The sequence below is a fragment of the Ictidomys tridecemlineatus genome, chromosome 1 (genome assembly GCF_052094955.1).
Source record: "Ictidomys tridecemlineatus isolate mIctTri1 chromosome 1, mIctTri1.hap1, whole genome shotgun sequence".
NCBI classification, from domain to species: Eukaryota; Metazoa; Chordata; class Mammalia; order Rodentia; family Sciuridae; genus Ictidomys; species Ictidomys tridecemlineatus.
Window position 1 is genome coordinate 244,554,198 of NC_135477.1, and position 23,637 is coordinate 244,577,834.

The 23,637-nt window shown below is 35.5% G+C and overlaps 1 protein-coding gene and 1 pseudogene across 13 annotated transcripts in view; one reads left to right on the forward strand and one right to left on the reverse strand.

The window, feature by feature from the left end:
* Positions 1-23,637, reverse strand: part of Cplane1 (ciliogenesis and planar polarity effector complex subunit 1) — a 140,400-nt gene that overhangs the window by 72,090 nt on the left and 44,673 nt on the right. For 8 of the 13 annotated variants that reach the window (XR_013424144.1, XM_078017589.1, XM_078017551.1 and 5 more), the window contains 14 exons: positions 21,151-21,451; positions 18,918-19,863; positions 18,097-18,135; positions 16,870-17,018; positions 15,798-15,964; positions 14,942-15,015; positions 14,122-14,201; positions 12,868-12,945; positions 10,891-11,083; positions 10,139-10,435; positions 8,519-9,277; positions 6,753-6,919; positions 5,026-5,092; positions 2,879-2,930 (listed from right to left, as the gene is read on the reverse strand). Coding sequence is in view for 12 of the 13 variants with exons in the window: in XM_078017589.1 (XP_077873715.1) it covers positions 2,879-2,930; positions 5,026-5,092; positions 6,753-6,919; positions 8,519-9,277; positions 10,139-10,435; positions 10,891-11,083; positions 12,868-12,945; positions 14,122-14,201; positions 14,942-15,015; positions 15,798-15,964; positions 16,870-17,018; positions 18,097-18,135; positions 18,918-19,863; positions 21,151-21,451 (3,369 nt within the window). In the remaining variant the exon portion in view is untranslated. The remainder of the gene's footprint in view (positions 1-2,878; positions 2,931-5,025; positions 5,093-6,752; positions 6,920-8,518; positions 9,278-10,138; positions 10,436-10,890; positions 11,084-12,867; positions 12,946-14,121; positions 14,202-14,941; positions 15,016-15,797; positions 15,965-16,869; positions 17,019-18,096; positions 18,136-18,917; positions 19,864-21,150; positions 21,452-23,637) is intronic. The other 5 variants (XM_078017599.1, XM_021726574.3, XM_078017568.1 and 2 more) reach the window with 3 other exon arrangements.
* On the forward strand, positions 9,444-9,869 carry LOC106144893 (signal recognition particle 14 kDa protein pseudogene; annotated as a pseudogene).

Below are 23,637 nucleotides of genomic sequence, written 5' to 3' on the forward strand. Positions count from 1 at the left end.
CTAATCCAAACTAACACTGCGGAAGACTGTATATTCAGCCAAGAAACCTAGAGATTTTTCTGACTAATGAGGATCCAGTTGAAGGTTACCCAAGGAAGCGCTATGGCCATATAACTGTTCTGGAAAAACCTCCCCAGCAAGTGTGTAGAAAAAAAATAGATTTGCAGAGATAAAATTGAAATAAAGCAATTATTTAGATGAGGCTGCACTAGCAATGTAAACAAGCAAGAGAAAAAAATTAAGAATTATGAAGGAGATAAAATAGGCAGGAACTGGTTCTTGAAGAGAAGAAGAAAGGGAAAGGCAGAATTCAGAATGATGTTTTGTTTTTTTTTTTTTGGTTAGGCTGGCATCAACACAAATGATATAGACAACAGAGATAGGAGAAGAAAACTGTTTGTGTGGGGAGAGGTAATAAATTCAGATTTCTCATGTGACTTAAGGTTATTTCCACTCAGGCAGGAAAGCTCAGCAGGAAGTAAAATCAAAATCTAATGAATATTATGGCGTTTTGGATTTAGATTTAGATTTTCCTGGGAGATGACACAGGGAGATTATGGCACACTGTGGTATAATAAAAAACATAAGTTTTGTATTTGTCCCTAGTTCCAGGCACAGACTTTGTTTACATATTTAGAATGTCCTATATATATCTAGAGATAGATATCGGTGTATATATGTGTGTATATCTATAGGTAGATATGGATAGGTGAATATATATGTGTGTATATATATGTGTGTGTGTATATATATATGTTGTATGTATATATTAGGAGTATCTTTTATTATTCAGAAGGAGCTCTTTTGATCAAACCTGAATTTATGCTAATGAGTGACTTCAGGATAGAGTCAGTCACCACACAAACCAACCTCATGGTTAGAGGGTTAAAACTATCAGCCCCCTATCCACCTATCCTACCCCTACCTCTAGGGTAGGGTAGAGACTGAGTTTAGTCACAGTGGCCGTGTTCGTGATAAGTTATACCTATGTCCAGAAACTTTAATAAAAATTCTGAAACAAACAACTAAAGGGGATTCCAAGTGAGTAGACCCATGATGTGCTAGGAAAGTGGCCTGCCTAGAGAGGCCATGGGAACTCTGAGCTGTCTTCCTTGCTGCCCTAAACATTACATTTGGCATTTTCTAAGTTGAAGCCTTTATAAAAAGCATCATAATTTCAAGGTGCTTTCCCAAATTCTGTGAATTATTCTGGTGAATTTTGAAGGAAGGAGCAAAAGGGGGCCTGTCAAAGGAACCTGCGAATTTGTAAACAGCTTGGCAGCAATGGAGGTATCCTGGGGACCTTGTTTACAACTGGTTTCTAAATGAAGCCCTCTTGTGAGACTGAGCCCCTCACCTGTGGTGATCAGTGCTAACTCCAGGTAGTTAGTGTCAGCAATGAATTGAATTGTAGCATTCTTGGTTGGTCTCAGAGAATTGTTTGGAATGATACAACACACATCCACTGGAGTGTAATGAAGTCATTAAAAATAACATTGTAGGGCTGGGGTTGTAGCTCAGGGGTAGAGTGCTTGCTTAGCACTCATGAGGCACTGGGTTCGATCCTTAGCACCACATAAAAATAAAATAAAGGTTATTGTGTCCATCTACAACTAAAACAATTGCAAAAGAAAAAAATAATATTTTAGCCAGGTGTGGTCACCCATGCCTGTAATCCCAGTGGCTCAGGAGGCTGAGGCAGGAGGATCTTGAGTTCAAAGCCAGCCTCAATAACTTAGGGATGCCCTAAGTAACTCAGTGAGACCCCGTCTCTAAATAAAATACATAAAAGGACTGGGGGTATGGCTCAGTGGGTAAGTGCCCCTGAGTAATTCAATCTCTGGTACCAAAAAATAAAAATAACATTGTACAAGAACATCTAGGGACATGGGGAAAATATTTACCTTAATACTAGTATGTAAATACAAGTTAATTGCGCCTGCTTAGCATGTGCTAGGCCCCCTGTTCAAAAAAAAAAACACATACACACAAGTGAAAAAATTGTTTTAATATGAGTGGGAAAGAACTGTAGAGGGGTTAGGAAGTGCAAGACTGAAGCTGAGCAGGTCAGTTACAAGGCGGCTAAAAGGAGGCCTGATGCAAGGCAGAAGCCTTGGAATGGTGATATCACTGTCAGAAAGATGCCAATTTAAAATTCGTACATGTGAATAAGATAAAAGTAGAAAAGAAAGATGAGAGACTGTGTATGTATTTGAGCAACATCAAAAAAATGTAGAAGCTGAAGTAACGACTGAAATAATGACTGAATGGCCCTATGAGCACAGGAGTGAACAAATGAATTGCTGAGAAAAAAGATGCAGGGAATATATGCATTCAAGGGGCAAGAAATAAACTGACCAGTTTAAGAAAACTAATAATTTACTATTTATAAGTGAGTTCTTTTTCTGAACTGATTTCTCTATTTTTAAAGTACTCATATTTCTATGTTGAATTAAATCCTAGGCATATTCTTTCATAAATTCCTTTCATGCTTTTTACCTCATTTTTGAGATCCTAATTGATTACATGACCCTACAGCAGGGGTTGGAAATCTGTATAGAGCCAAATAGTAAATATTTTAGGGTCTGTGGGCTACATGGTCTCTGCGGCATCTATGCTATCCTGCTGCAGCTAAAAGCAATAACAGACAAGGCATAAACCAATGGGCATGGCTATGCTCAAAAAAACCTGATTACAAGAACAAGCCTAAGCAGGGCACAGGTAGTCACCTGTTGCTCTATTGGATATCAACAAACACAATGCATCTTGCAAAGACAATATGAAAAGAATTTATTCTCTTTTTTTATATTATACCTATTTCTAAAAAGCTGATTTTAACTCTAAACTTAAACATTATATTAATCATGCACATACATACCAAGAGGAATGCTGAAATCATCCAAAGGCTGAGAAACATGATGTTCTTGTTCCTAAATGAATTTCCAAGTACCAATTTATGATTAACTACAAGACACTTATTTTGGGGGAAAAAATATAACTGTAAAATGTTAAATTCTTAAGTACAGGTTCAATTTTTATCATTCTAGGCATAATTACTTATTCTATCAAGTTATTTACTCTGTAAAAGTTAACTCTACAAATGAGTTCATGAAATTCACAAGGCAAAACATTAAAAAACAGAATTACCAATTTAACACAAAGTTACTAAGTTACTGGTATGGTTTGGATCTGAAATATCTCCCAAAGTTCATGTGTTAGGCAATATAGCAACATTCAGAGGTGAAATGATTGGATCTTGAGAGATGTAATCTCATCAGTGGATTAATCTATTTGATGAATTCATAATTTGAATGGACTTCTGAGTGGTAACTACAGGCAGATGGGGTGTGACTGGAGGAAACAGGTCCCTGGGGGTATGCCCTTGAGGACTACATCTTGTCTCTGTCTCCTCCCTTTGCTTTCTGGATACCATAAGTTGACCAGCTTTCCTCATCACACCCTTACAATATGATGCTTGGTTAAACCTCATGCCCAGAGTAATGGAGCTGGCTAACCATAGGCTGAAATCATGAGACAAAATAAACTTTTCAGGTATTTTTGTCACCACGAGGTATAGCTGACTAACACAGTATGTGCAATTATCCACTGCAGACTAATTTCAATACTCTAACATAATCCCAATCCTGTCAAAATCTTTCATGGACACAACAAACATTTTCATGAAGTGCCTCTAGACATGCTCCTGAGGACTATTATGGTTTAGATTTGGTGTCCCCCAAAAGCTTATGTGTGAGACAATGCAAGTTTTGGCGGAGAAATGATTGGGTTATAGCCTTAACCTATTCAGTGAATTAATCCATGATGGGATTAACTGGGTGGTTAACTGGAGGTAAGTGGGGTGTGACTAGGGAAAGTGATTCATTGGTGGGGGGCTATGGGGTATATATTGTGTATCTGGAGAGTGGAATCTCTCTCTCTGCTATCTGATCACCATGTGAGCTGCTTCCCTTTGCCATACTCTTCCACCATGGTGCTCAAGCCTCACCTTGAGACCCTAGGAATGGACCTGCCTTCTATGGACTAAGACTTCTGAAACCATGAGCCCTCAAATAAATTTTTCCTTCTCTACAACTGTGCTGGTTGGATCCTTTAGACAGACACAGCAGCGAAACAGCTGACTAAAACAAGGACTTACTGAAAAAGCATATCTTTAAAAAATCCACATGAATGAACTTCTGTTTATTTAATCTGTTGTTACCCAAGTAGCTAAACAGTCACCAAATTTTGAAAGAATGTTTACAAAGATCTGACTTACAGGTTACCTAATAAATGTTTGTTTGGCCAGGGTTGTGGCTCAGTGGCAGAGTGCTTGCCTGGCATGTACAAGAAACTGGGTTCAATCCCCAGCACCACGTTAACAATAATAATAATAATAATAACAACAACAACAACGACAACAACAATAATAATAATAAACAAAACAAAATTATTAAAAAATAAAATAAATCTATGTTTGGGAAACATTAGAGGCACCTCAAAGAGTGGTAAAATTCTAATAGGAAGACCCTAAATCACAAATCATATGCATTAAGATAACAGAGAAAAAAGCAAAGAATTATTTCAAGCATAAGAATGTCACAAAGGCCAGGTACAGTGGCATATGCCTGTAATCCCAGTGGCTTAGGAGGCTGAGGCAGAAGGATCACAAGTTCAAAACCAGCCTCAGCAACTTAGCAAGGCCCTAAGAAACTTGGAGACCCTATCTCTAAAATACAAAAAAGGGCCAGGGATGTACCTCAGTAGTTAAGTGTCCCTGAGTTCAATCTTCAGTACAAAAAAAAAAAAAAAAAAAAAATCACATAGGCAGATGCAGGGATCTGTGTACTGAATGATGAAGAGACACCTAATCACAACCAGAAGCTTCCAGCACTACTAGACAAGCCACAAGAAACACCAAACTCTGTGAACATGCAAAGTAGGGAAGTAGTTGTTCTATACTCTGAGTTTCATGGCAATTTCTGAGTCATCATTATTAATGAAGGAATCCTCTGACCAGAAACTCACACTTGTTTTTGTCCTCAGTTTTTCGCATCTTTTTTCTTGCAGCTCTTTCTCAGTTCGTCTCTTTTGCCTGTTAAAAACAAACAGCATAAGTCAGGCGTGGGCAGTACATGCCAATAACCCTAGAGTCTCAGAAAGCTGAAGCAGGAAGATCTCAAGTTTGAGGCCAGCCTCAGCAATTTAGCAAGGCCCTGCCTCAAAATAAAAAAGTAAAAGGACTGGGGATGTAGCTCAATGGTGGAATATGTGGTAGAGTGGCCCTGGGTTTAATCCCCATAAAAAAAAAAAAGGTATAAAATGTACTTAGTTTTTTTGTTTGTATCATGCTATACAGAAATCGTTATTAAAATCATGTTAATAAATTATTTAATAGAATTTAATTTAATTAGTAAGACATTCATTATGCTACATTGTAGACATATATACAAACAAAAAAATAAAAAATATGTGGTATTTATTCCTAGTTCTTCTACTACTTAACTGACTATTCTTTGGTGGCCTCGGGATCTCAGGATAGGCTTAAACCTTTCAATTAACTGTCAAACTCTCCTCTGCAGATTTGAAGCTGGTACTAGAGATTGTATCAGATATATTAATTCACCTATCCTGATAATGCTAAGCACATTTAGTCACCTCAGTGAAATCCCAGTAAGGAGGAAAAGAGGTCCCAAAAACCTAACCAGAAGACTTATATTGAAGAGGGAAAACACAGAAAGGATGGAAGGAGTAAATCATTTCTGGAAAGAGCAATGGGAATAAATTTTACAGGCTGATAATGTGAAATTTTAGAAGTATTCTCTAGATTCAGTAAATCAATCAATACGTGTCTTGAACATCCATTACAGGTAAAACACTAAGTGCTCTTCATTAGATATTACAGCCTTGCTTTGTACATATACACCTTTTAGTGCCATGAAGCAATGACCTACCCTCCTACTTACTACAAGAGTCTGTAGAATATGAGATCAATAACAATAAATACTGGCTCAAAGAATCAGATAGTACCTGGAATACCAAATATTTTGCTGCAAAAGACAAGCATCTTTTACTCATTGTGTTATGAAAACACGTAAAAGAATCCTCCAGCCTGTGAACAATGGAAACAAATTCCCTAATAGAAAAAAAAAAAAAAAAGATAAGGCTATCTCCCAATAGAGATATTTTCCTCATTATAAGACACGTTAAAATACATGACACTTGCCAGGTGCGGTGGCACACTCCTGTAATCCCAGTGACTCAGGAGGCTGAGGCAGGAAGATCACAAGTTCAAAGCCAGCCTCAGCAAAAGTGAGGCACTAAGCAACTTATTAACCCTGTTTCTCAATAAAATACAAAATAGGGCTGGGTATGTGGCTCAGTGGTTGTGTGGCCCTGAGTTCAATCCCCAATTAAAAAAAAAAAAATACATGACACATGGCAAGGAAACAGAATATGAAATTGTGTACTAAGCCAGGAGGTTGAACCAGAGGACTTCCACCTTTAAGACTACATGGATTACAACTGCATTCTTTGATCCATCAATAAATACTTCTAGTTAAAAAAAAAAAAAGACTATATGGATTTATAAGTAATAACTTGATACATATCATCAAAAAAATCAGAACTTGCCTTTTTTAATATTTATTTTTTAGTTGTAGATGGACACAATATCTTTATTTTATTTTATGTGATGCTGAGGATTGAACAGGCGAGCGCTCTACCACTAAGCCACAAGCCAGGCAAGAACTTGCCTTTTGTGACTGTTCTTTCCTTGTCTTATTCCAGATGGTTCTACTTTGATATTGAGAAGCTGAAGGCAACCAGAATCCCCTTGTTGCAATAAATGATGTGTTAGTTTCTGCTGGCTTTGTTTAAATGTAATGAGGTTTTCAAGTGGGATAAGCTGCGGTTTCTTGCACTACAAGAAACAGAATAATGAAAGTTTATAAACTCAAATATACAATACGTTGACAAACTGAAAAAAAAATTTAATTAAACCAAAATATGCAAAAGACAGAAAAAAATCAAATATAACAACGTGGTAAGCTAAGTATTCATATTTTGAAGAATTAGAGATTTTAGAATGGAAATTTTCAACTACGTCTTTTTTTTAAAAAAAACACGTTAAGGATCAAATCCAACATTAAATTGCACGAGGTATACAAGCACTATATCACTGAGCAATATATCACTGTATCACTATATCACTATATCTCTGGTCCTCAAGATTTGTACCCTTTAATCTTGTTGTTGTTCTTTTTAGATATACATGACAGCAGAGTGTATTTTGACATATCATACACATATGTAGTATAGTTCATTCTAATTAGGATCCCATTCTTTTGGTTATGCATGATGTGGAGTTACTCTGGTTGTGTATTCACAAAGTTACGTTTGATTCATTCTACTGTCTTTCCTATTCCCCTCCCCTCCCTTTCCTTCATTCCCCTTTGTCTAATCCAGTGAACTTCTAATCTTCCCCTCTCTACCCTCCCTTGTTATGAGTTAGCATCCACTTATCAAAGAGAGCATTCAGCCTTTGGATTTTGGGGATTGGCTTATTTCACTTAGCATGATATTCACCAGTTACATCCATAATTTCATTTTTATTTATGACTGAGTAATATTCCATTGTGTATATATACAACATTTTCTTTACCCATTCATCTGTTGTATGGCACCCTAGATTGGTTCCATAGCTTGGCTATTGTGAATTGAGCTACTAAAACATTGATATGGATGAAGACCTCTAGTTTAATTTTTAAAACAAGTTTGACAATTCCTAAATACGGTGATGGGAACTTGAGGGTTCATTATACTATTCTAATAAAATTTTTTAAAAAATTAATTTCAAAACGCCAACTTTTCCACTTCTTTAATTCTTCCTCCTTCTTTATATGTGTTCAGAAGGAGGCATGCTAACTATTTTTTCTAAGAAACAGCCATTTCTCTTTCCAGTATCATCTTTAAATCTTAAAGCATACAACAGAATGAATTTCTCCCTAAGATGGTACTACTCATGTACAAAATTAGAACCTAAACATTTTGTATTTCATAAATCAAAGATAATATCTTAAAAGAGAATTTGGTAGGTTTACAAAGCTACCATTTAATTACATGCACAGATACTGATAGAGCAGGGTTGACTTAACTTTAACCTATAACAGATTTGAAGAGAGTCATATTGCAATTGTTAGCATTCTCACTGGCTCACTCTTGCTCTCTACACATGCACACACCCACATGCAAACAAGAACACCTAATAATTATATTTTTTTTTATTTCTTCTCTGAGAAGAAATAACTATGAAAGATTCAATTAAATTCTGATATACTGATAAAGAAAAAAGGCCTACTATCTCTAAAATACACTTATTTTAAACCTGAAATTTCTGTTATATGAAATTAAAATACAAAAAACCCAAAAGCATTATTTAGAGTTTTCACTGAACTTATAGAATTCATGTTACAAAAAATGTAGGATCCTGCCCTTGTATCACTGCACAAAAATTAATTACCATATTTTCCGAGGACAAACATGATTGCAATAATGATAGTTGTGGGTATTTTCTCTCTTCTGCTACAGTTCTAATATGTCTTGGGGGAACTGTAATTGGTGCTCTTGTGGCTGATGAAAATATATAAGGAGACTTAAATTGCAGGTGCAACAATGGAAGTCCAAAGGAATTCTCAGGAGATATCTTAAGGGACCCTTGCTTAGCATCATAGAGTTTTTCTGGCTTTATTAATATTACAGAGTCCTGTTGAGATGTCAAGTTTTCTTCTCCAATATACTGACTGAAGTTCACTTTCATAGGAATGTCTGTAATTACAGTTTCTGCCCATTTCTTCTGCTCAGTTGCTTTGTTTATGGTTTCAGTACTGCAGTGGCTTGAGTTTGAGTGGGATCCTGAGGTAGCGGGTATTTTTCCCTGTGGTACAGGAGGCTGGAAGCCCCAAGCCTCTCTTGGCTGGGCCAGAGGCCGAAAGGGAATGTGTGGTACTCTTTCTGCTTGTAAAGAAAGGGGCTTGAATTCATGTTTATGCTCAAACTGAAGCAAAGGAAAGCCAGAATCAGGACTGGACGTTTTGGCAGGTGGGATAAGTCTAGGTGTCTTCCAGACATTAGAAGGCGTGGACAAAAGATGGAAGGGAGTATTTCCAGCAGGAGTTAAGGAAAATGAAGGGGGTGCTAAGCTTTGAGATGCTGGGGTGAGTCCTGTCTTCTGAGATTGGCCATCTACTTGACATGAAGATACACTCCCATGGGGAACATTCTGGAAAGGAAAAAAAAAAGATATAATGTAAGTTTAGAATATTACAAACTCCATATTTTGTAAATGATTTTAAACATATTTTGAGGGGTGGAATGTTAAGAAAATTATTAAAAAGTTAATCTGCTCTGGGGGCTGATGTTGACCGGAAGGGTCCAGCAGTTCTGCGATGGTGCTCCTGGAGAGCCACAGTTCCTCGGGGGGCTGCCTAGGCTCTTCCAGAAGTGTCAGCTGTCGGCAGCACGCACATCACCTTGAAGAAGTATGATGGTCCAACTAAACCTACACTGAGGAAGGGTTCTGTGGAGGGTGTGGAGCCCTCAGACAACAAGTGTCTGTTGAGAGCAATGCATGGGAAAAAGAAGATCATCACAGTGGTGAGCTCCAAAGAGGTGAATAAGTTTCAGATGGCTTACTCAAGCCTACTGGAGCAACATGGAAGGGCTGAAGAAGAGAGAAAAAGAGCAAGAGTAAGAAGAGCAAAGCAGCAGTGAAGAGCACTGCATTCTCTGCTTTTACCAAACCCCTGAATTGCTATATTTCCCTTTTGTTTATAGTTTTGCTCATAAATCTAGGTTTCTGGTTTCCCCATTAACCGTTTCCATGTGATATTAGGGTCATTTTGAAGAGAAGAAAGGTTGCAGTGTTTACAAGGTAGTTGTGGTAAGAAACCAGTTTATTTCAGATCTGTGATGCCTGGTTGTAAATTCCTAATTTCCTAGTTTTTAAAAGTCTCTGTAGTCATCGTTGTGAAGAGGAATGTATCATTAAACACCTGCTTATCAGTAAAAATTAATTTGCTCAAATACCAAAATAACAATGATCAGACTACTAGAACATGAATGGTATTTTTATTGGCATTACCTGAAGATTTCCATTATTATTCTGATCAGAATGGATAATTCCTTCATGGCCATGTGAGTTATTCTTGCCAGGCTCCGTGGTGTACTCTCCCATGGATTGTGGTTTAATGAAAATTTTCTGACTAAGATTCCTACTTCTGTTGACTTCAACATCATCACTCCCTCCTGTAGGGTTTGAAACCTGGCTTGTTCCCAAACGTTCAATCTGAGTCTGCTGTAGAAGTTGATGCACATCTGGGAGGTTAGCAAAAGATGATCCTACTATTTGCATTAAACTAATGAAGTTGATCTGTTGCAGCTACAACAAAACAGAATTAAAGAGATAGCTTAAAACATAATGAAAAGAATCTAAGGAATCAACAATAACCACCTGAATATTCTTTGTCACACTTTTGCCTTGGCATCTGTCAAGACTCACAAATGCAGACTGGGAGGCAGGGCTAGGAGAGATTTTTTTTAAAAAAAAGGGTACAAAAAAGTACGGGAACATAAACACTAAATCACCAATGAAACCTGAGACTATGCATAAACCTATGAACCAGTTCACAAATCCATCCAGGGATCATAAAGGAGTGGTTCAATGGAGGAGGGTGAGAATAAAGGATTCCCAGAATGGGTGTGTTTTGAACAAGTTTTCAAGAAAGAACAGCAGAGAGCAGCACACCAGTGAGAAATTCATTTCTGGAAGTTTAGTAACTTTAAACCACACACAATCATTTGTAGATCTACTTACTTTTGTAGAGATATGCTCACCTGAACTAATTTAAACATTTCATCTTGGAGCATTTGTCTAACAGAATCTGAAGAATCTGGTAATTGAGCCCTGTGTTCACTTCTCTGGGTCGCCCCAGGTGATGGAACAGGTGTTTCTGAAGCAACATTGACTCCAGTTGATACCAGGGGCAGAAATGAAGGAGATTTACCTTTAAATGCAGAAATCTGTACACTATATGGAAACATTTAAATTTTTAAAAATGCAAATTAATTAAAAAAATCTGTAACATCAACATTTAGACCCCACTTTTTTTTTCAAATTTAGGGGTTATTTTGGCAGTTTTTAGAATCTCTGCAGTACCCATCATTTTTCATCTAAATGCCTGTATCAGGGACATGTACTGTCACAGTCAACAATGGTCCCTCCCAATGCTGCTACAGCACAGGAAAGTCCAGCATAGGTCAATGCAGGTATCTCAGTTTGAGACGTATGATCATTCTGATTAACTATACAGACTTCATAATATGGCTTAGGAATAAGATTTTTTACTAAAATTAATGATTCAGATTAAAGAAAACTAAGGAAAGAATAGGTTAAAAAAATTTAATTCTGGGATCAACAAAGCAAGCAGCTGCTGATCACCATTCAATATGAAACAACACTGTGGTGAATATTTCCAAATAAATCAGTTCCCATTTAAAACAAACTCTAACAATTACAACTCTGGACAGGGAACACCTGGAATGTAGCCATTGAATCATCACTTTAAAAACCCTCTTGTTCCCCATGATGGGGAGAATCACACCCTCTACGACAGGAGTTCCCTGTGTTTCTCCTTTGCTAGCAAAGCAATAAAACTTCTTTTTTCCTTTTTCTAAATAAATATAATAAACACTAATAAAAACATTTATTTAAAAATAAAATTAAAGATCAAATCTAGTTCTTTGGTTTTGTTATTTATTTATTTATTTGGTACTGGGGACTGAACCCTGTGGCACTCTACCACTGAGCCACAACCCCCAACACTTTTTATTTTTCTTATTTTAAGTCAGTGTCTTGCTGAGTTACTCAGGGCTTCACTAAGTTGATGTGGCTGGCCTTAAAATTATGATCCTCCTGCCTCAGCCTCCCCAGCTACTAGGATTACAGGCTTAAACCACTGCATCCAGCAATTTTTTGTTTTTTTAAATAAAATGATTGTTGGGGACCAATTCCTTAAAAATAGCAAGTAGCCAATGTTTTCTAAGCAAATAAATTTCATAAACTAAAGGAACAGATGTTTATATTCAAATAAATTAGATGTTTATATTCAAATAAATTGTTTTCTTTTTGTTTCCAAAAAGAAAACAACATACTAAAAGGCACTTAGATTTATTTGGGTTTACAGTCAATCCCTTTGAGCTAATATCTGCCTCTTATTGGGCATCTAATATGCTCAGTAACAAAACTTTTTTTTATATGGAACATTAATTTTTTATATGGAACATTTTTTTAATATGGAACATTCATGAAAAATAACTATCATGACATATATGACTATTTTAAAAAACTACTGGGCTTTGTTTTCAACAACTAACAAGAAGACCAATTCTAATTATGTAAAAATTTTGTAAAGTAAAGCCATGCTATGTTTTCCTCCTAATTATACACGATTTCTAAACAGAAAGCACTCTGTTCATCAAAAGAGAATTAAAAGTATTTCAAATGATATTAGAAATCAGAAGCTGAAAATAGCAACAATTACATCTTTCAATAATATATCTACTACTTTTTTTTGGGAAAAAAGTATCCCTGTATGTCCTTAACAACAGGTAAAGAAAGAATCTTTGAATAATTAACTAAGATGTCAAAAATTTGTGCTGTTACTCTTTCAATATTGCATGGTGTGTTCATTTATTATTTTCATAGTTTTAGCCAACATTTAGCAGTTATTTCAAACTGGTACAGTAGGCATCAATTCATCCTCTCACTAGTACAACATGATCATTTTTAAAGTAGTAGACAAAAATTCTTACCTAGAAATTTCTGAATTTGTATCTATACAAAATGAGTGAGAAACAGCATGTTCAGGATTTGAAAAGGCTTCAGTCATACTATAAATAAAAGTTAATAAGTGATTAGGAAGGAAGATATTGTTTACATTATCTAAGATACAGGTGATCTAATGATTAGCCATCTAAGAGTCTAAACATCCTCTAACACTCTGTAATGTTTGGCTCATAATCATAATCTATTTACATCTGTCTCCATAGCGATTAGAAATAGATTCAAACAAAAGCAAAAAAATATTTCTATATGACTTAACTTAAACAATGTTGATTGCTCAACAACAAAAACAACAGAACCTAAAATGAGGGACATGAGGTTGGCTGAGACCCAAATTTCTCTTATGAAACAGGTAAACACTTTGCTTAAGAACACTGAAGAAATTGTTGTTGGGGTTGGGGTTGTGGCTCAGTGGCAACGTGCATGAGGCATTAGGTTCAATCCTCAGCACCACATAAATGTAAAATAAATATCTTTTTTAAAAAAAGAAATTTTTGTCATGTATGAAACTGTAAAGACTAGTTTTTACAAACAGATGTATCTCATAAAGGCACATCACGTTAAATGTATAATTTGGGGGGCTGGGGGCAGAGGTCAGTGGTAAAGCATGTGCAAGTCCTTGAGTATCGAACCCCACCCCTGAGGGGGAAAAAAAATCTTTTTGTCAATTTTTCACAGTAGAACTAAACAAAATTTGTATACTAAAAAAAGAAAATCTAATTATGTTGCCTCTCATATTCAAGGTAATCCTAAAATTCTAACTCATTTCTACAACTGCCCTCAGCTCTTTCCGAAACAGTAACAAGCCAGCCAGCAGAGCATGTGCTCCTTGTAGCTCTACTGCAGGGCTAATGGGGAAAGATCATGTGTAATCATGATGCATAAGGGCTCTTTGATTCCATAAACATGGAAAGGTGGTTAGCTAATTGGCAGATGAACATACACTGTTCTATTTACAGTTATATTTTATTTTGATAAGACTGATAGTGATAGAGAAGAAAAGGTATTTTCGATATTATTATTTATTCCACTCTAGCACAACTTGAAAATGTAACATTTACCAAAAATCATTGTTTACTCTAGCTATAAACTTAAGTTATCAATTTCATTAGAAATATAATAACACCATAAAATACATAGTACAACTTCAGAGGAAAAAAAAAGCTGCAGCTTCACTGAGTTAAAGAAGACAGTGAAGTCATTTCATACTATCTTCCCCTTACCCTTTCTGTTCAACTGATTTTTCTTTCATATTAGCCTCCCATGGTTCTTCCCTTGGACACAAAACCTCTTCTGTCAGATGCTGTAAAAATAGTACCCAAAATGAAAAGAGGTAAAACAAATAGGAATTTCCTGGGATGGGTATTTTGAGTTTCACATGAGCTACTTGCCCAGAGTAACAGTTTAAAAGCAAGGGAAAATCAAATACTAACATGTACTCCCAGGACTGCTCTGACCAGATCCTTAGACCATATGAACTGCCTTTGGCTATCATTCTGAGCTACTGAGCATATTCAGGTACAAATACATGATAATGTGAGTAGACTAACACAATATAAGTTACATACACTCATCACTGCATGATTATTAATTAATCTGTGAAAACAACTACAAAATCAAAAAAGACCACTCTTTTCTAAAAGAATTATTACATTAATTGGAAAACTCAATCTTCCACCTAGATGTTCAATGTATATAGAATTTTGAGAAAACAAATTAATATAGAAAGTGCATATAGTATTACAAACTACATCCTATACTGAATTATACTTCATAAATTACAAACATTTTCACCACTCTTGATTAATTTGCTGAAGCAGTTTATGAAAAGAGAGTCATTGCCTAAAATTATTGGACATGTACTAGTAAAATTTTAGTGAAAGAAAAATTCTGCAAGGCATGGCTCTATTCTTAGCTCAATAGTGCAGATGTAAAAGATAATAGCTTTGCTTTGATATATTTTGTAATAGTGGATAAAAACCCTTAGATATAATTTAAACTCTATAGACAGAAGTTAGATCATTTTATCCACTATTGATTTACCTCTTCCAATTGCTGTGGTAAAGCTGGCATGTAAATGGCAATATTGGGACTTTTGAGACCTCCAACAGATTCTTCTAGAAGAAAATTAAAGGAAAAGAAAATTTGCCTTTTGAAAAATAATCGTTTGACTTATTTAAGGGTTTCAGGAATATTACAGGAAACATTTTCTACCTTAACAAAATATTTGTTAAGAAACACTTAGACTTGGGCTGGGGATGTGGCTCAAGCGGTAGCGCGCTCGCCTTGCATGCATGCGGCCCGGGTTGGATGGTCGGCACCACATACAAAGATGTTGTGTCTGCCGATAACTAAAAAATAAATATTAAAAATTCTCTCTCTCTCTCTCTTAAAACAAAAAACAAAAAAAAAACAAAAAACACTTAGACTCTTCATCAGGTAAATCCCTGATGAGTCCTAGGAGAGCTCCTTTCCATATGTAAAGCTCTCAGAGCTTCTGCTTTGATGACATCTGTTTCATGGGGTCAGTTCACAGGAATTAAGAGGCCTGTCATTATTATTTTTTTTTCATTTTTTTATTGATTGTTCAAAACATTACAGAGCTCATGATATAACATCTTTCATACATTTGACTCAATTGGGTGCCTGTCATTATTAAACGGGTAGGACAAGAGGCCCAATAATTGTAAAAACTACTAACAAAAAAATGCCTTATGTGTTTTTGGTTTTATTAAAAACCTAAGGTTACAAATACACTCAACATTTCATAAAGAACATTCTCTTTTTATTTCTGGGCTATTATAAACATACTGACTTAGATATAAAACTATAATTTCAGGTATCACTTATTAATTTCAAATTAATAAAGTGAAAGAAAATGATGATCTATATAACTGACCTTCACAGTTTGACATATGCATATCCATTTCATCCTGTATAAATGTTTCTACTTCTAAAAGATTCTCACTGGAATCTATAAATTCTTTTTCAGAATTATGACTGATGGAAATAATCTCATCATTGACTTCTTTTACTTTAGGATTTTCTGCTTCAGTCAGCTTTCCACTGAAAAAAATGCAGCAACTAAAGTTACAACTCATTCTTAGGGACAAAGAGCATGCTTCCACTTGACTCCATACTTTTTTAAACAACTATAAACTTCATTTTCATCTTTATCGAGTCTTTTTTTCTAATTTGTACATTTCTGGTACATAGCTCAGCAAAAAATTGATCAACAAATAGCTGAATATTCTAGTTTTCATTTACTCAAAAGACTAAAATAATTTCAACTTATCTAAAATTGCCTTTTTTCACAAAGGAATCTTCATGCTGTAAGAGCTTTTGCCTTGATATTTGTTATAATAAAGGTTCACATGGCAAACCTTTTTTCTCTTTCTCTCTCTCTCTCTCTTTTTTTTTTTTTTTTTGTACTAGTGATTAAACTCAGGGGCACTCAACCACTAAGCCACATCCCTCGCCCTGTTTTTGTAATTTATTTAGAGACAGGGTCTCACTGAATTGCTTAGAACCTCGTAATTGCTGAGGCTGGCTTTGAACTCTCAATCCTCCTGTCTTAGCCTCCCAAGCCACTAAATTACAGGTATGTGACACTGCACCCTGCAAACCTTTTCCCAGGTACTTTGTTACAGGAAGCTAACACAGTATTCAGATATATTATTATTATTTCAAATAAAAAAAACCCCTGATGATTGGATTAATTCAACTCCCTCTGAACTAATAACTGGATCTGTCAAGATGAATTAGCTCCTCTCTAAAAAAGCCAGACCAACAGGGACAAAACATAATTTGCAATTAATTGTTGAAGTATATCAGAAAGCTCATTTCTATTCTTCTAGTTCAAAGAAAATGCTCATTTCTTTAACTTTCAAGGGTTCAATTCCTCTCTTTAAGCCCCAAACTAACAAACCAGTCAACCTCTATTGAAAAGAAGAGCACAAGGAGCAACTTACTTCAAGATACTTTGACAAAATTCATTCTGATCATCTCTTTCCTCAGTTCCACCTTGAGTTGCTACTACAGCTAAACAGCCAGCATCAATTTTGCTCCTCCTCCTCTCCATACTGCATCCAATTTGAGACTTAGTATGATTCTCTAGCTCCTGAAACAAACCATTTATAGCATTTTGTTTTCATTAGTGATCCCTTAATTTTTATATTTAAATTATTCATACTTTCTATAAACTTCTCCTGATCAATTCTCTTATTCATTTATCAAGTATTTATTGCAGTTTTACAACTCAATATTTGTTACTGAAGCAATGACCAAGTCTTTATTCCACCTGGAAAAAGCACACATGACTTCCTACATAGTATACCAAAGAAATAAACTTCGAAATTCTTAAAGTGTATCCTAATTATTTTCAGGTCACCAAACAATGGCAATGAAAATTGAATACTCTAGTTTCACTTTCTTTGCAATTATAAAGACATTTAGCTAGGTGTTGTGGTAAACACCTGTAATCCTGTAATCCAGTCTCAGCAATTTATACCCTGTCCCAAAACAAAATACAAAAAGGACTGGGGATGGAGCTAAGTGGTAAAGCACCCCTGGATTCAATTTCCCAGTAGCAGAATGAATGAATGAATGGCAGACTATTTTTAAAAAATAAAGACATTCAGTAGTTATGACCCAGTGGCCAGGAGTGGCGGTACATGCCCATAATCCCAGCAGCTTGGGAGGCTGAGGCAGAATGATTTTGAGTTCAAAGCCAGCCTCAGCCTTAACAACTAAGCAAGACTTTATATTTCTAAATAAAATATAAAGTAGGGCTGGGGATGTGGCTCAGTGTTTAAGCACCCCTGGGTTCAATCCCAGGAACCAAAAACAAGGCACATTGCACGAAAATACAGGCACCTAGGAATTTATGTGTATATTAACTAGAAAACGCAAGTTTCAAAGATAATACATAATCATAGCACCAAATAATTAAATTGTGTACCTTAGGAGAACAACTGATCTCAAAAACAAAAATAAAAAAAGAAGGAAAGAAAACACCCATATAAATAAAAAATAATACAAATTCTGGGTGATAGCATGGATCTGGGGAGTTTCTACAGAAACTCTTATACAGTTGACTTCCTTACCCTTGAACCAGAATAAACTATTTTAGAATGAAGGCACTTGCTACTGACCAGAGAAAACAAAGAACAGCACTTCTCTACTGACAAAATACCTACCTTTCCAGGTGAGGTTCTTCGTACTCTTCTGGTCTGAGACTACAAATAAAAAGATTCCCTGTTGCATTTAATGAAGCATCAATAATAATAATAAATGGGTCAATACCTAATCCTTCATCTGAGCCAAAGTCTGACACTTAAAAGAGAAATAATATAAATGTTATGGCATTTGTAATATCACTTAAAGTTATTCATCTTTTTTTATTTTTCACAAACACATACACTTCAAAACCTACAGCCTCTATGAAAGCACTTGCACCCTCACCACCACCATTATCATTATTGTAGTGCTGAGGATGGAACCAGGGCCTCACACATACTAGGCAAGTGTGAGTTACACCCCCAAACACTAATTATGTTTAAGAATTAAAAGAATTACTGGTAGTTGGGGCTGGGGTTGTGGCTCAGAGTTAGAGTGCTCACCTACCATGCATGGGGCACTGGGTTTGATCCTCAGCACCACATAACAATAAAAAAAAAAAATGAAGATGTTGCGTCCACCTAAACTAAAAAATAAATATTTTTTTAAAAATTACTGGAAGAAAAAAAATTGAGTGATAAAGAATATAATCAGGAGCTAGGATTGTGTCTCAATGGCAAAGCACTTGCATAGCATGTGTGAGGCACTGGTTTCGATTCGCAAGCACCACATGTAAATAAACAAATAAAATAAAGGTCCATCAATGTCTTAAAAAAATAAAGAATATCATCAACATTATTATTAATTTCCCATTAATTACTGATTCTTTAATAAAGGGGAAAATATACAATTTTAATAAAAATTACAGTTCTTATTTCTAATAAACAGTTGACTTCCTTACCTTAATAATGGCATTTTTTGCCTTAGATGTAGAAAAATAATAGGGTTGCTCCAAAAGCCATAATGAGGTAAGAATGGCAGCTGCAGAAGTCTTCACACGAATTACTGGACTGTACTCACAGGGTGACCAAGTGATACCAGAATCACAGAGCAATCTTCGATCAGACCACCTTATCATCCACTCCAACAGTCTTCCTATACTGCCAAATGCATTCTTTACTGTCAAAGGGAGATCCTCCTGAGGGTTAATATCATTGCACTGAACTGCTTTGAAACTGTGTCTTCTAGGTATAGTGGTCTTGGAAGACCAAAAACTATGGTTTGATGGTCTCTGGTTCAGAGGTTTCTCTCGATTACCATCTTGAATTCTGTAAATTGACTTTTTTCTTAAACCAAACAATCCACTCTTTCCTTCATCTTTACTGATGTCATACAAAGGGTTCTCTAAAAAAGGTCTCATCCCGTGACTAACAAGTTCTGAAGCCGAAAGTGCGTGGTTTTCTAAAGTTATGGCATATCCATCACTTACAGAGGATCCTTTTCCAGATTCAGGTGACTCAGGAGCAACAACAAAGCAAGAGCCAGCTCTAAACACATTCTGACTTTTAGTTTTGCCCTGACGTCGTTTTAATGTTGTATGTACATCAAAAAGTAAAGAATTAAGCTCATGTTCTCTAAGTTGTACAGAAAAGCTGGTTAAAAATGGAATGCCAGGATCTCTGGAACTGAGAAGGTCTCTTTCAAGAACGTAACTCAAGAAAAGATCAAGGAATTTAATATATTCATCATCATCACGCTCAAATTCCCAAACACCTATTACAGGAAGTGTACTTTGTGATAGCTTTCCATGATCTTCTTTCCTTTTAGGGTTTTTGCTCTGATTACATATTTTCTTTCTATCACTGGGCTTATGAATCAGTGTTAATTCCATGTTATCTGGGGAGTTTCTACAGAAAAAAATTGAGAAAGACATAATTAATGATCATTTAATTACTAAAACTGATCTCAGAATTGACATACAAAATATCTGTACTGATTAAGTCATGCAACATTTTTGTGCCTCAATTACTGTTTCAAATGTGGAAGGAGACTAAAATGACCGCTAAAAAGTGGAACATTCTATAGGCTCAACAAATACAACACACTAATATCAGAGGGAAATCTTGTGTTAAAAGATATTAAAATATATTGACAGAAATTTAACTATAAAAAACAAGAATACTTTTTCTGGGTCTAAAATATGGTCCTCTAAATTTTATCCAGAATTTAAGAATACAAAATCAATAAAAACCACAAGTTCTTTCTTGTGGCTGTTCCTTTCAGCCCCCTTATACATATCATGTGCAAAAGTGAGACTGCTCTTTTTTATTTTACCACAGAAAAGTTGGGAACTTTTTCTAAACACTTCCAGCTGCCAAGAAACTCATTAGGCAAGCACCTTAGCTGCCAACAATAATTACTGTAAAATTTCTTTTTCAACACTGTCCTTAGGGCAGAATAGATACTTAAGATCTCTTGATGAGGTTGAAACTAACACACTTTTTCTGAGAATACACAGTAAGCAGCTTTTATGGGGATGCCTGTGCTAATATTTAATGATAACTGTTTTGTGAAACAAGCACACCATTTAAAATGCCATTAGATACAGTTTAAGCACACATTTGGAATAGATGTAATAATTTCACTTAAGCAAAATTATTGTTGATTATGTAGTCTTTAAGTCACAAGGGAAAAAAAACTGTACTGCAGTTACTAGAAACATAAAAGAAAAATTGGCTTAAGTCACAGTGACATGGGTTTAGATAATAAAAGCAAGAATTTCCCAACAATTGATGAATAAATTTCAAAAATAAATATGCAAAATCAAAGCAGATCCATAGAGGAAAGGGATCAGGGTATGGTAGGAGAGGAGGGAAGAGGGGAGGATTGGGGTAAGTGTTGGGGAGTGATATTGGCCAAATTTTATACTGTTAAATTGTGTGCATGCATGAATACATACCCACAAAACCCATCATTATGTACAAGTACAATATACCAATAAAAAAATGTGGAAGGAAAAAAAAATGAATATTCAAGTACTACCATGGAAACCCTTAAAAATAATATGGTTAACCTAATCACAGTGTTAAGGGTTGGGTATCCCTTATGCAAAATGGCACCAGAAGTGCTTTGAATTATTTTTTTTAATTATTTTCCAAAGGAAGTGAATGGTTACTAAGAAATCTTAGTTGTACCTTTGACAGAAAGGTATCCTAGTTTTTTCTTCAGCCGACAAAGCTTCAGAGAATGTATCAGCTGTATCTCCTTCACTATGGATCATAGAATTTCCCAGTTCTGTGAGGGTGCTTCTGCTCAGGCTAGTCCCCAGAGAAAACCTATCCAAACCCACAATCTCATCTGGTTTTTCTTCTTCAATTGGTTCCCATACATTCATCTCAAAAGAACCTATATTTCTCCGCACACGTTTTAGAGCTTTTACCCTCACTTTATGGATAGAATGCATGACAACAGACATCATTTCCTCAGTCTGGGGACCTAGAAAGAAAAGAAGAAAGGGGCTTGTGGTTCATTAAATTATTTCAACACAATATATGGAAACCCAATTCTGGTCCCTCTTGGGGACAGGGAACCTAAATAACAGCTAAGGCTTATTTCCATATTCTTACAGATTATGTTTTCTTCAGTATTCACTGGAAAGTCTATTTCAAAAATCAAATCAATATTATTAAAAAAATAACTAATATTATTTTCTATTTCCATAGAGTGGAGAATAAGAGAAAATGAGTATAATTTTATCCAAAATAATAAGGACACCTTTCGTACTGCAAGTAGTGAAAAATAACTGAAAGGAAAGTTTTTCAAGGCTACCTGTAGAAATTTTTTTAGAAAAACATTTAAGCATTTTTATTAATATATAAACAGGACATTTTAGAAGATAGCAAAATATATATTAAAAATACAAATCACAAAAGCAAGTTTGTTAATGTAATAATGTATGATCATGGGACATTATGTATGATCATGGGACAATAATGTATGATCACAGGACATAACTAGACTTGATGATTGTAATTCTAAAAAATGACAGTTGGGGCTGGAGTTGTGGCTCAGTGATAAAGTGCTCGCCTAGCACGTGTGAGGCCCTGGGTTCAATCCTCAGCACCACACAAAAATAAACAAACAAAATGAAGGTATTGTATTAAGTTACAAAGAAAAAATAAATATTAAAAAAAATGACAGTAATATGAATTCTTTAAAAATTTCCAGCCAGAGTGTACAGATTTAATGCAATTCCAATCAAAATCCCAGTGGCATTCCTCATAAAAAAAGTAGTCATGAAATTCATCTGGAAAAATAAGAGATCCAAAATAGCTACAGCAATCCTTATCAGGAAGAATGAAGCAGTCACATCACCATACCAGACCTTACACTATACTACAGAGCAATAGTAACAAAAACAGCATGGTATTGGCACCAAAACAGACTGGTAGACCAATGGTACAGAATAGAGGACACACAGACTAACCCACAAAATTACAATTATCTTATATTAGACAAGGTGCCAAAAACATGCACTGGAGAAAAAATAGCATCTTCAACAAATGGTGCTGGGAAAACTGGAAATCCATATGCAACAAAATGAAATTAAATCCCTATCTCTCACCAAGCACGAAACTCAACTCAAAATGGATCAAGGACCTCGGAATAAAACCAGAAACTTTGCATCTAATAGAAGAAAAAGTAGGCCCTAATCTTCATCATGTTGGATTAGGCCCCAATTTCCTTAATAAGACTCCTTTGGCATAAGAATTAAAATAAAGAATCAATAAATGGGATGGAATCAAACTAAAAAGTTTTCTCTCAGCAAAAGAAACAATCTGAGAGGTGAATAAAAAGCCTACATCTTGGGAGAAATTTTTACCCCTCCTACATCAGATAGGGCAATAATCTCTAGGGTATATAAAGAACTCAAAAAGCTAAGCACCGAGAAAACAAATAACCCAATCAACAAATGGGCCAAGGACCTGAACATACACTTCACAGAAGATGATATACAATCAATCAACAAATACATGGAAAAATGTTCATCATCACTAGCAATTAGAGAAATGCAAATCAAAACTACTCTAAGATTTCATCTCACTCCAGTCAGAATGGCAGCTATTATGAAGACAAACAACAATAAGTGTTGGCAAGGATATGGGGAAAAAGGTACACTCATCCATTGCTGTAAAGCAGTATGAAGATTCCTTGGAAAATTGGGAATGGAACCACCATTTGACTCAGCTCTCCCTCTCCTTGGTCTATACCCAAAGGACTTAAAAACAGCATACTACAGGGACATAGTCACATCAAGGTTTATAGAAGCACAATTCACAATAGCTAAATTGTAGAACCAACCTAGATGCCTTTCTATAGATGAATCAATAAAAAAAAAAAAATGTGGCATTTAAACACAATGGAATATTACTCGGCAATAAAAAAAAAATAAAATCATGGTGCAGGCAAATGGTGGAGGTGGAAGAGATAATGCTAAGGGAAGTTAGCCAATCCCAAAAATGCAAATGCTGAATGTTTTCTCTGATCCAAGGAGGCTGATTCATAGTAGGGTAGGGGGAGAAACATGGGAGGAATAGACAAACTCTAGATAGAGTTTGGGAGGGGCGGGAGGGGAAGGAGGAAGGTTAGAAAAGATGATAGAATGTGATGGTCATCATTAT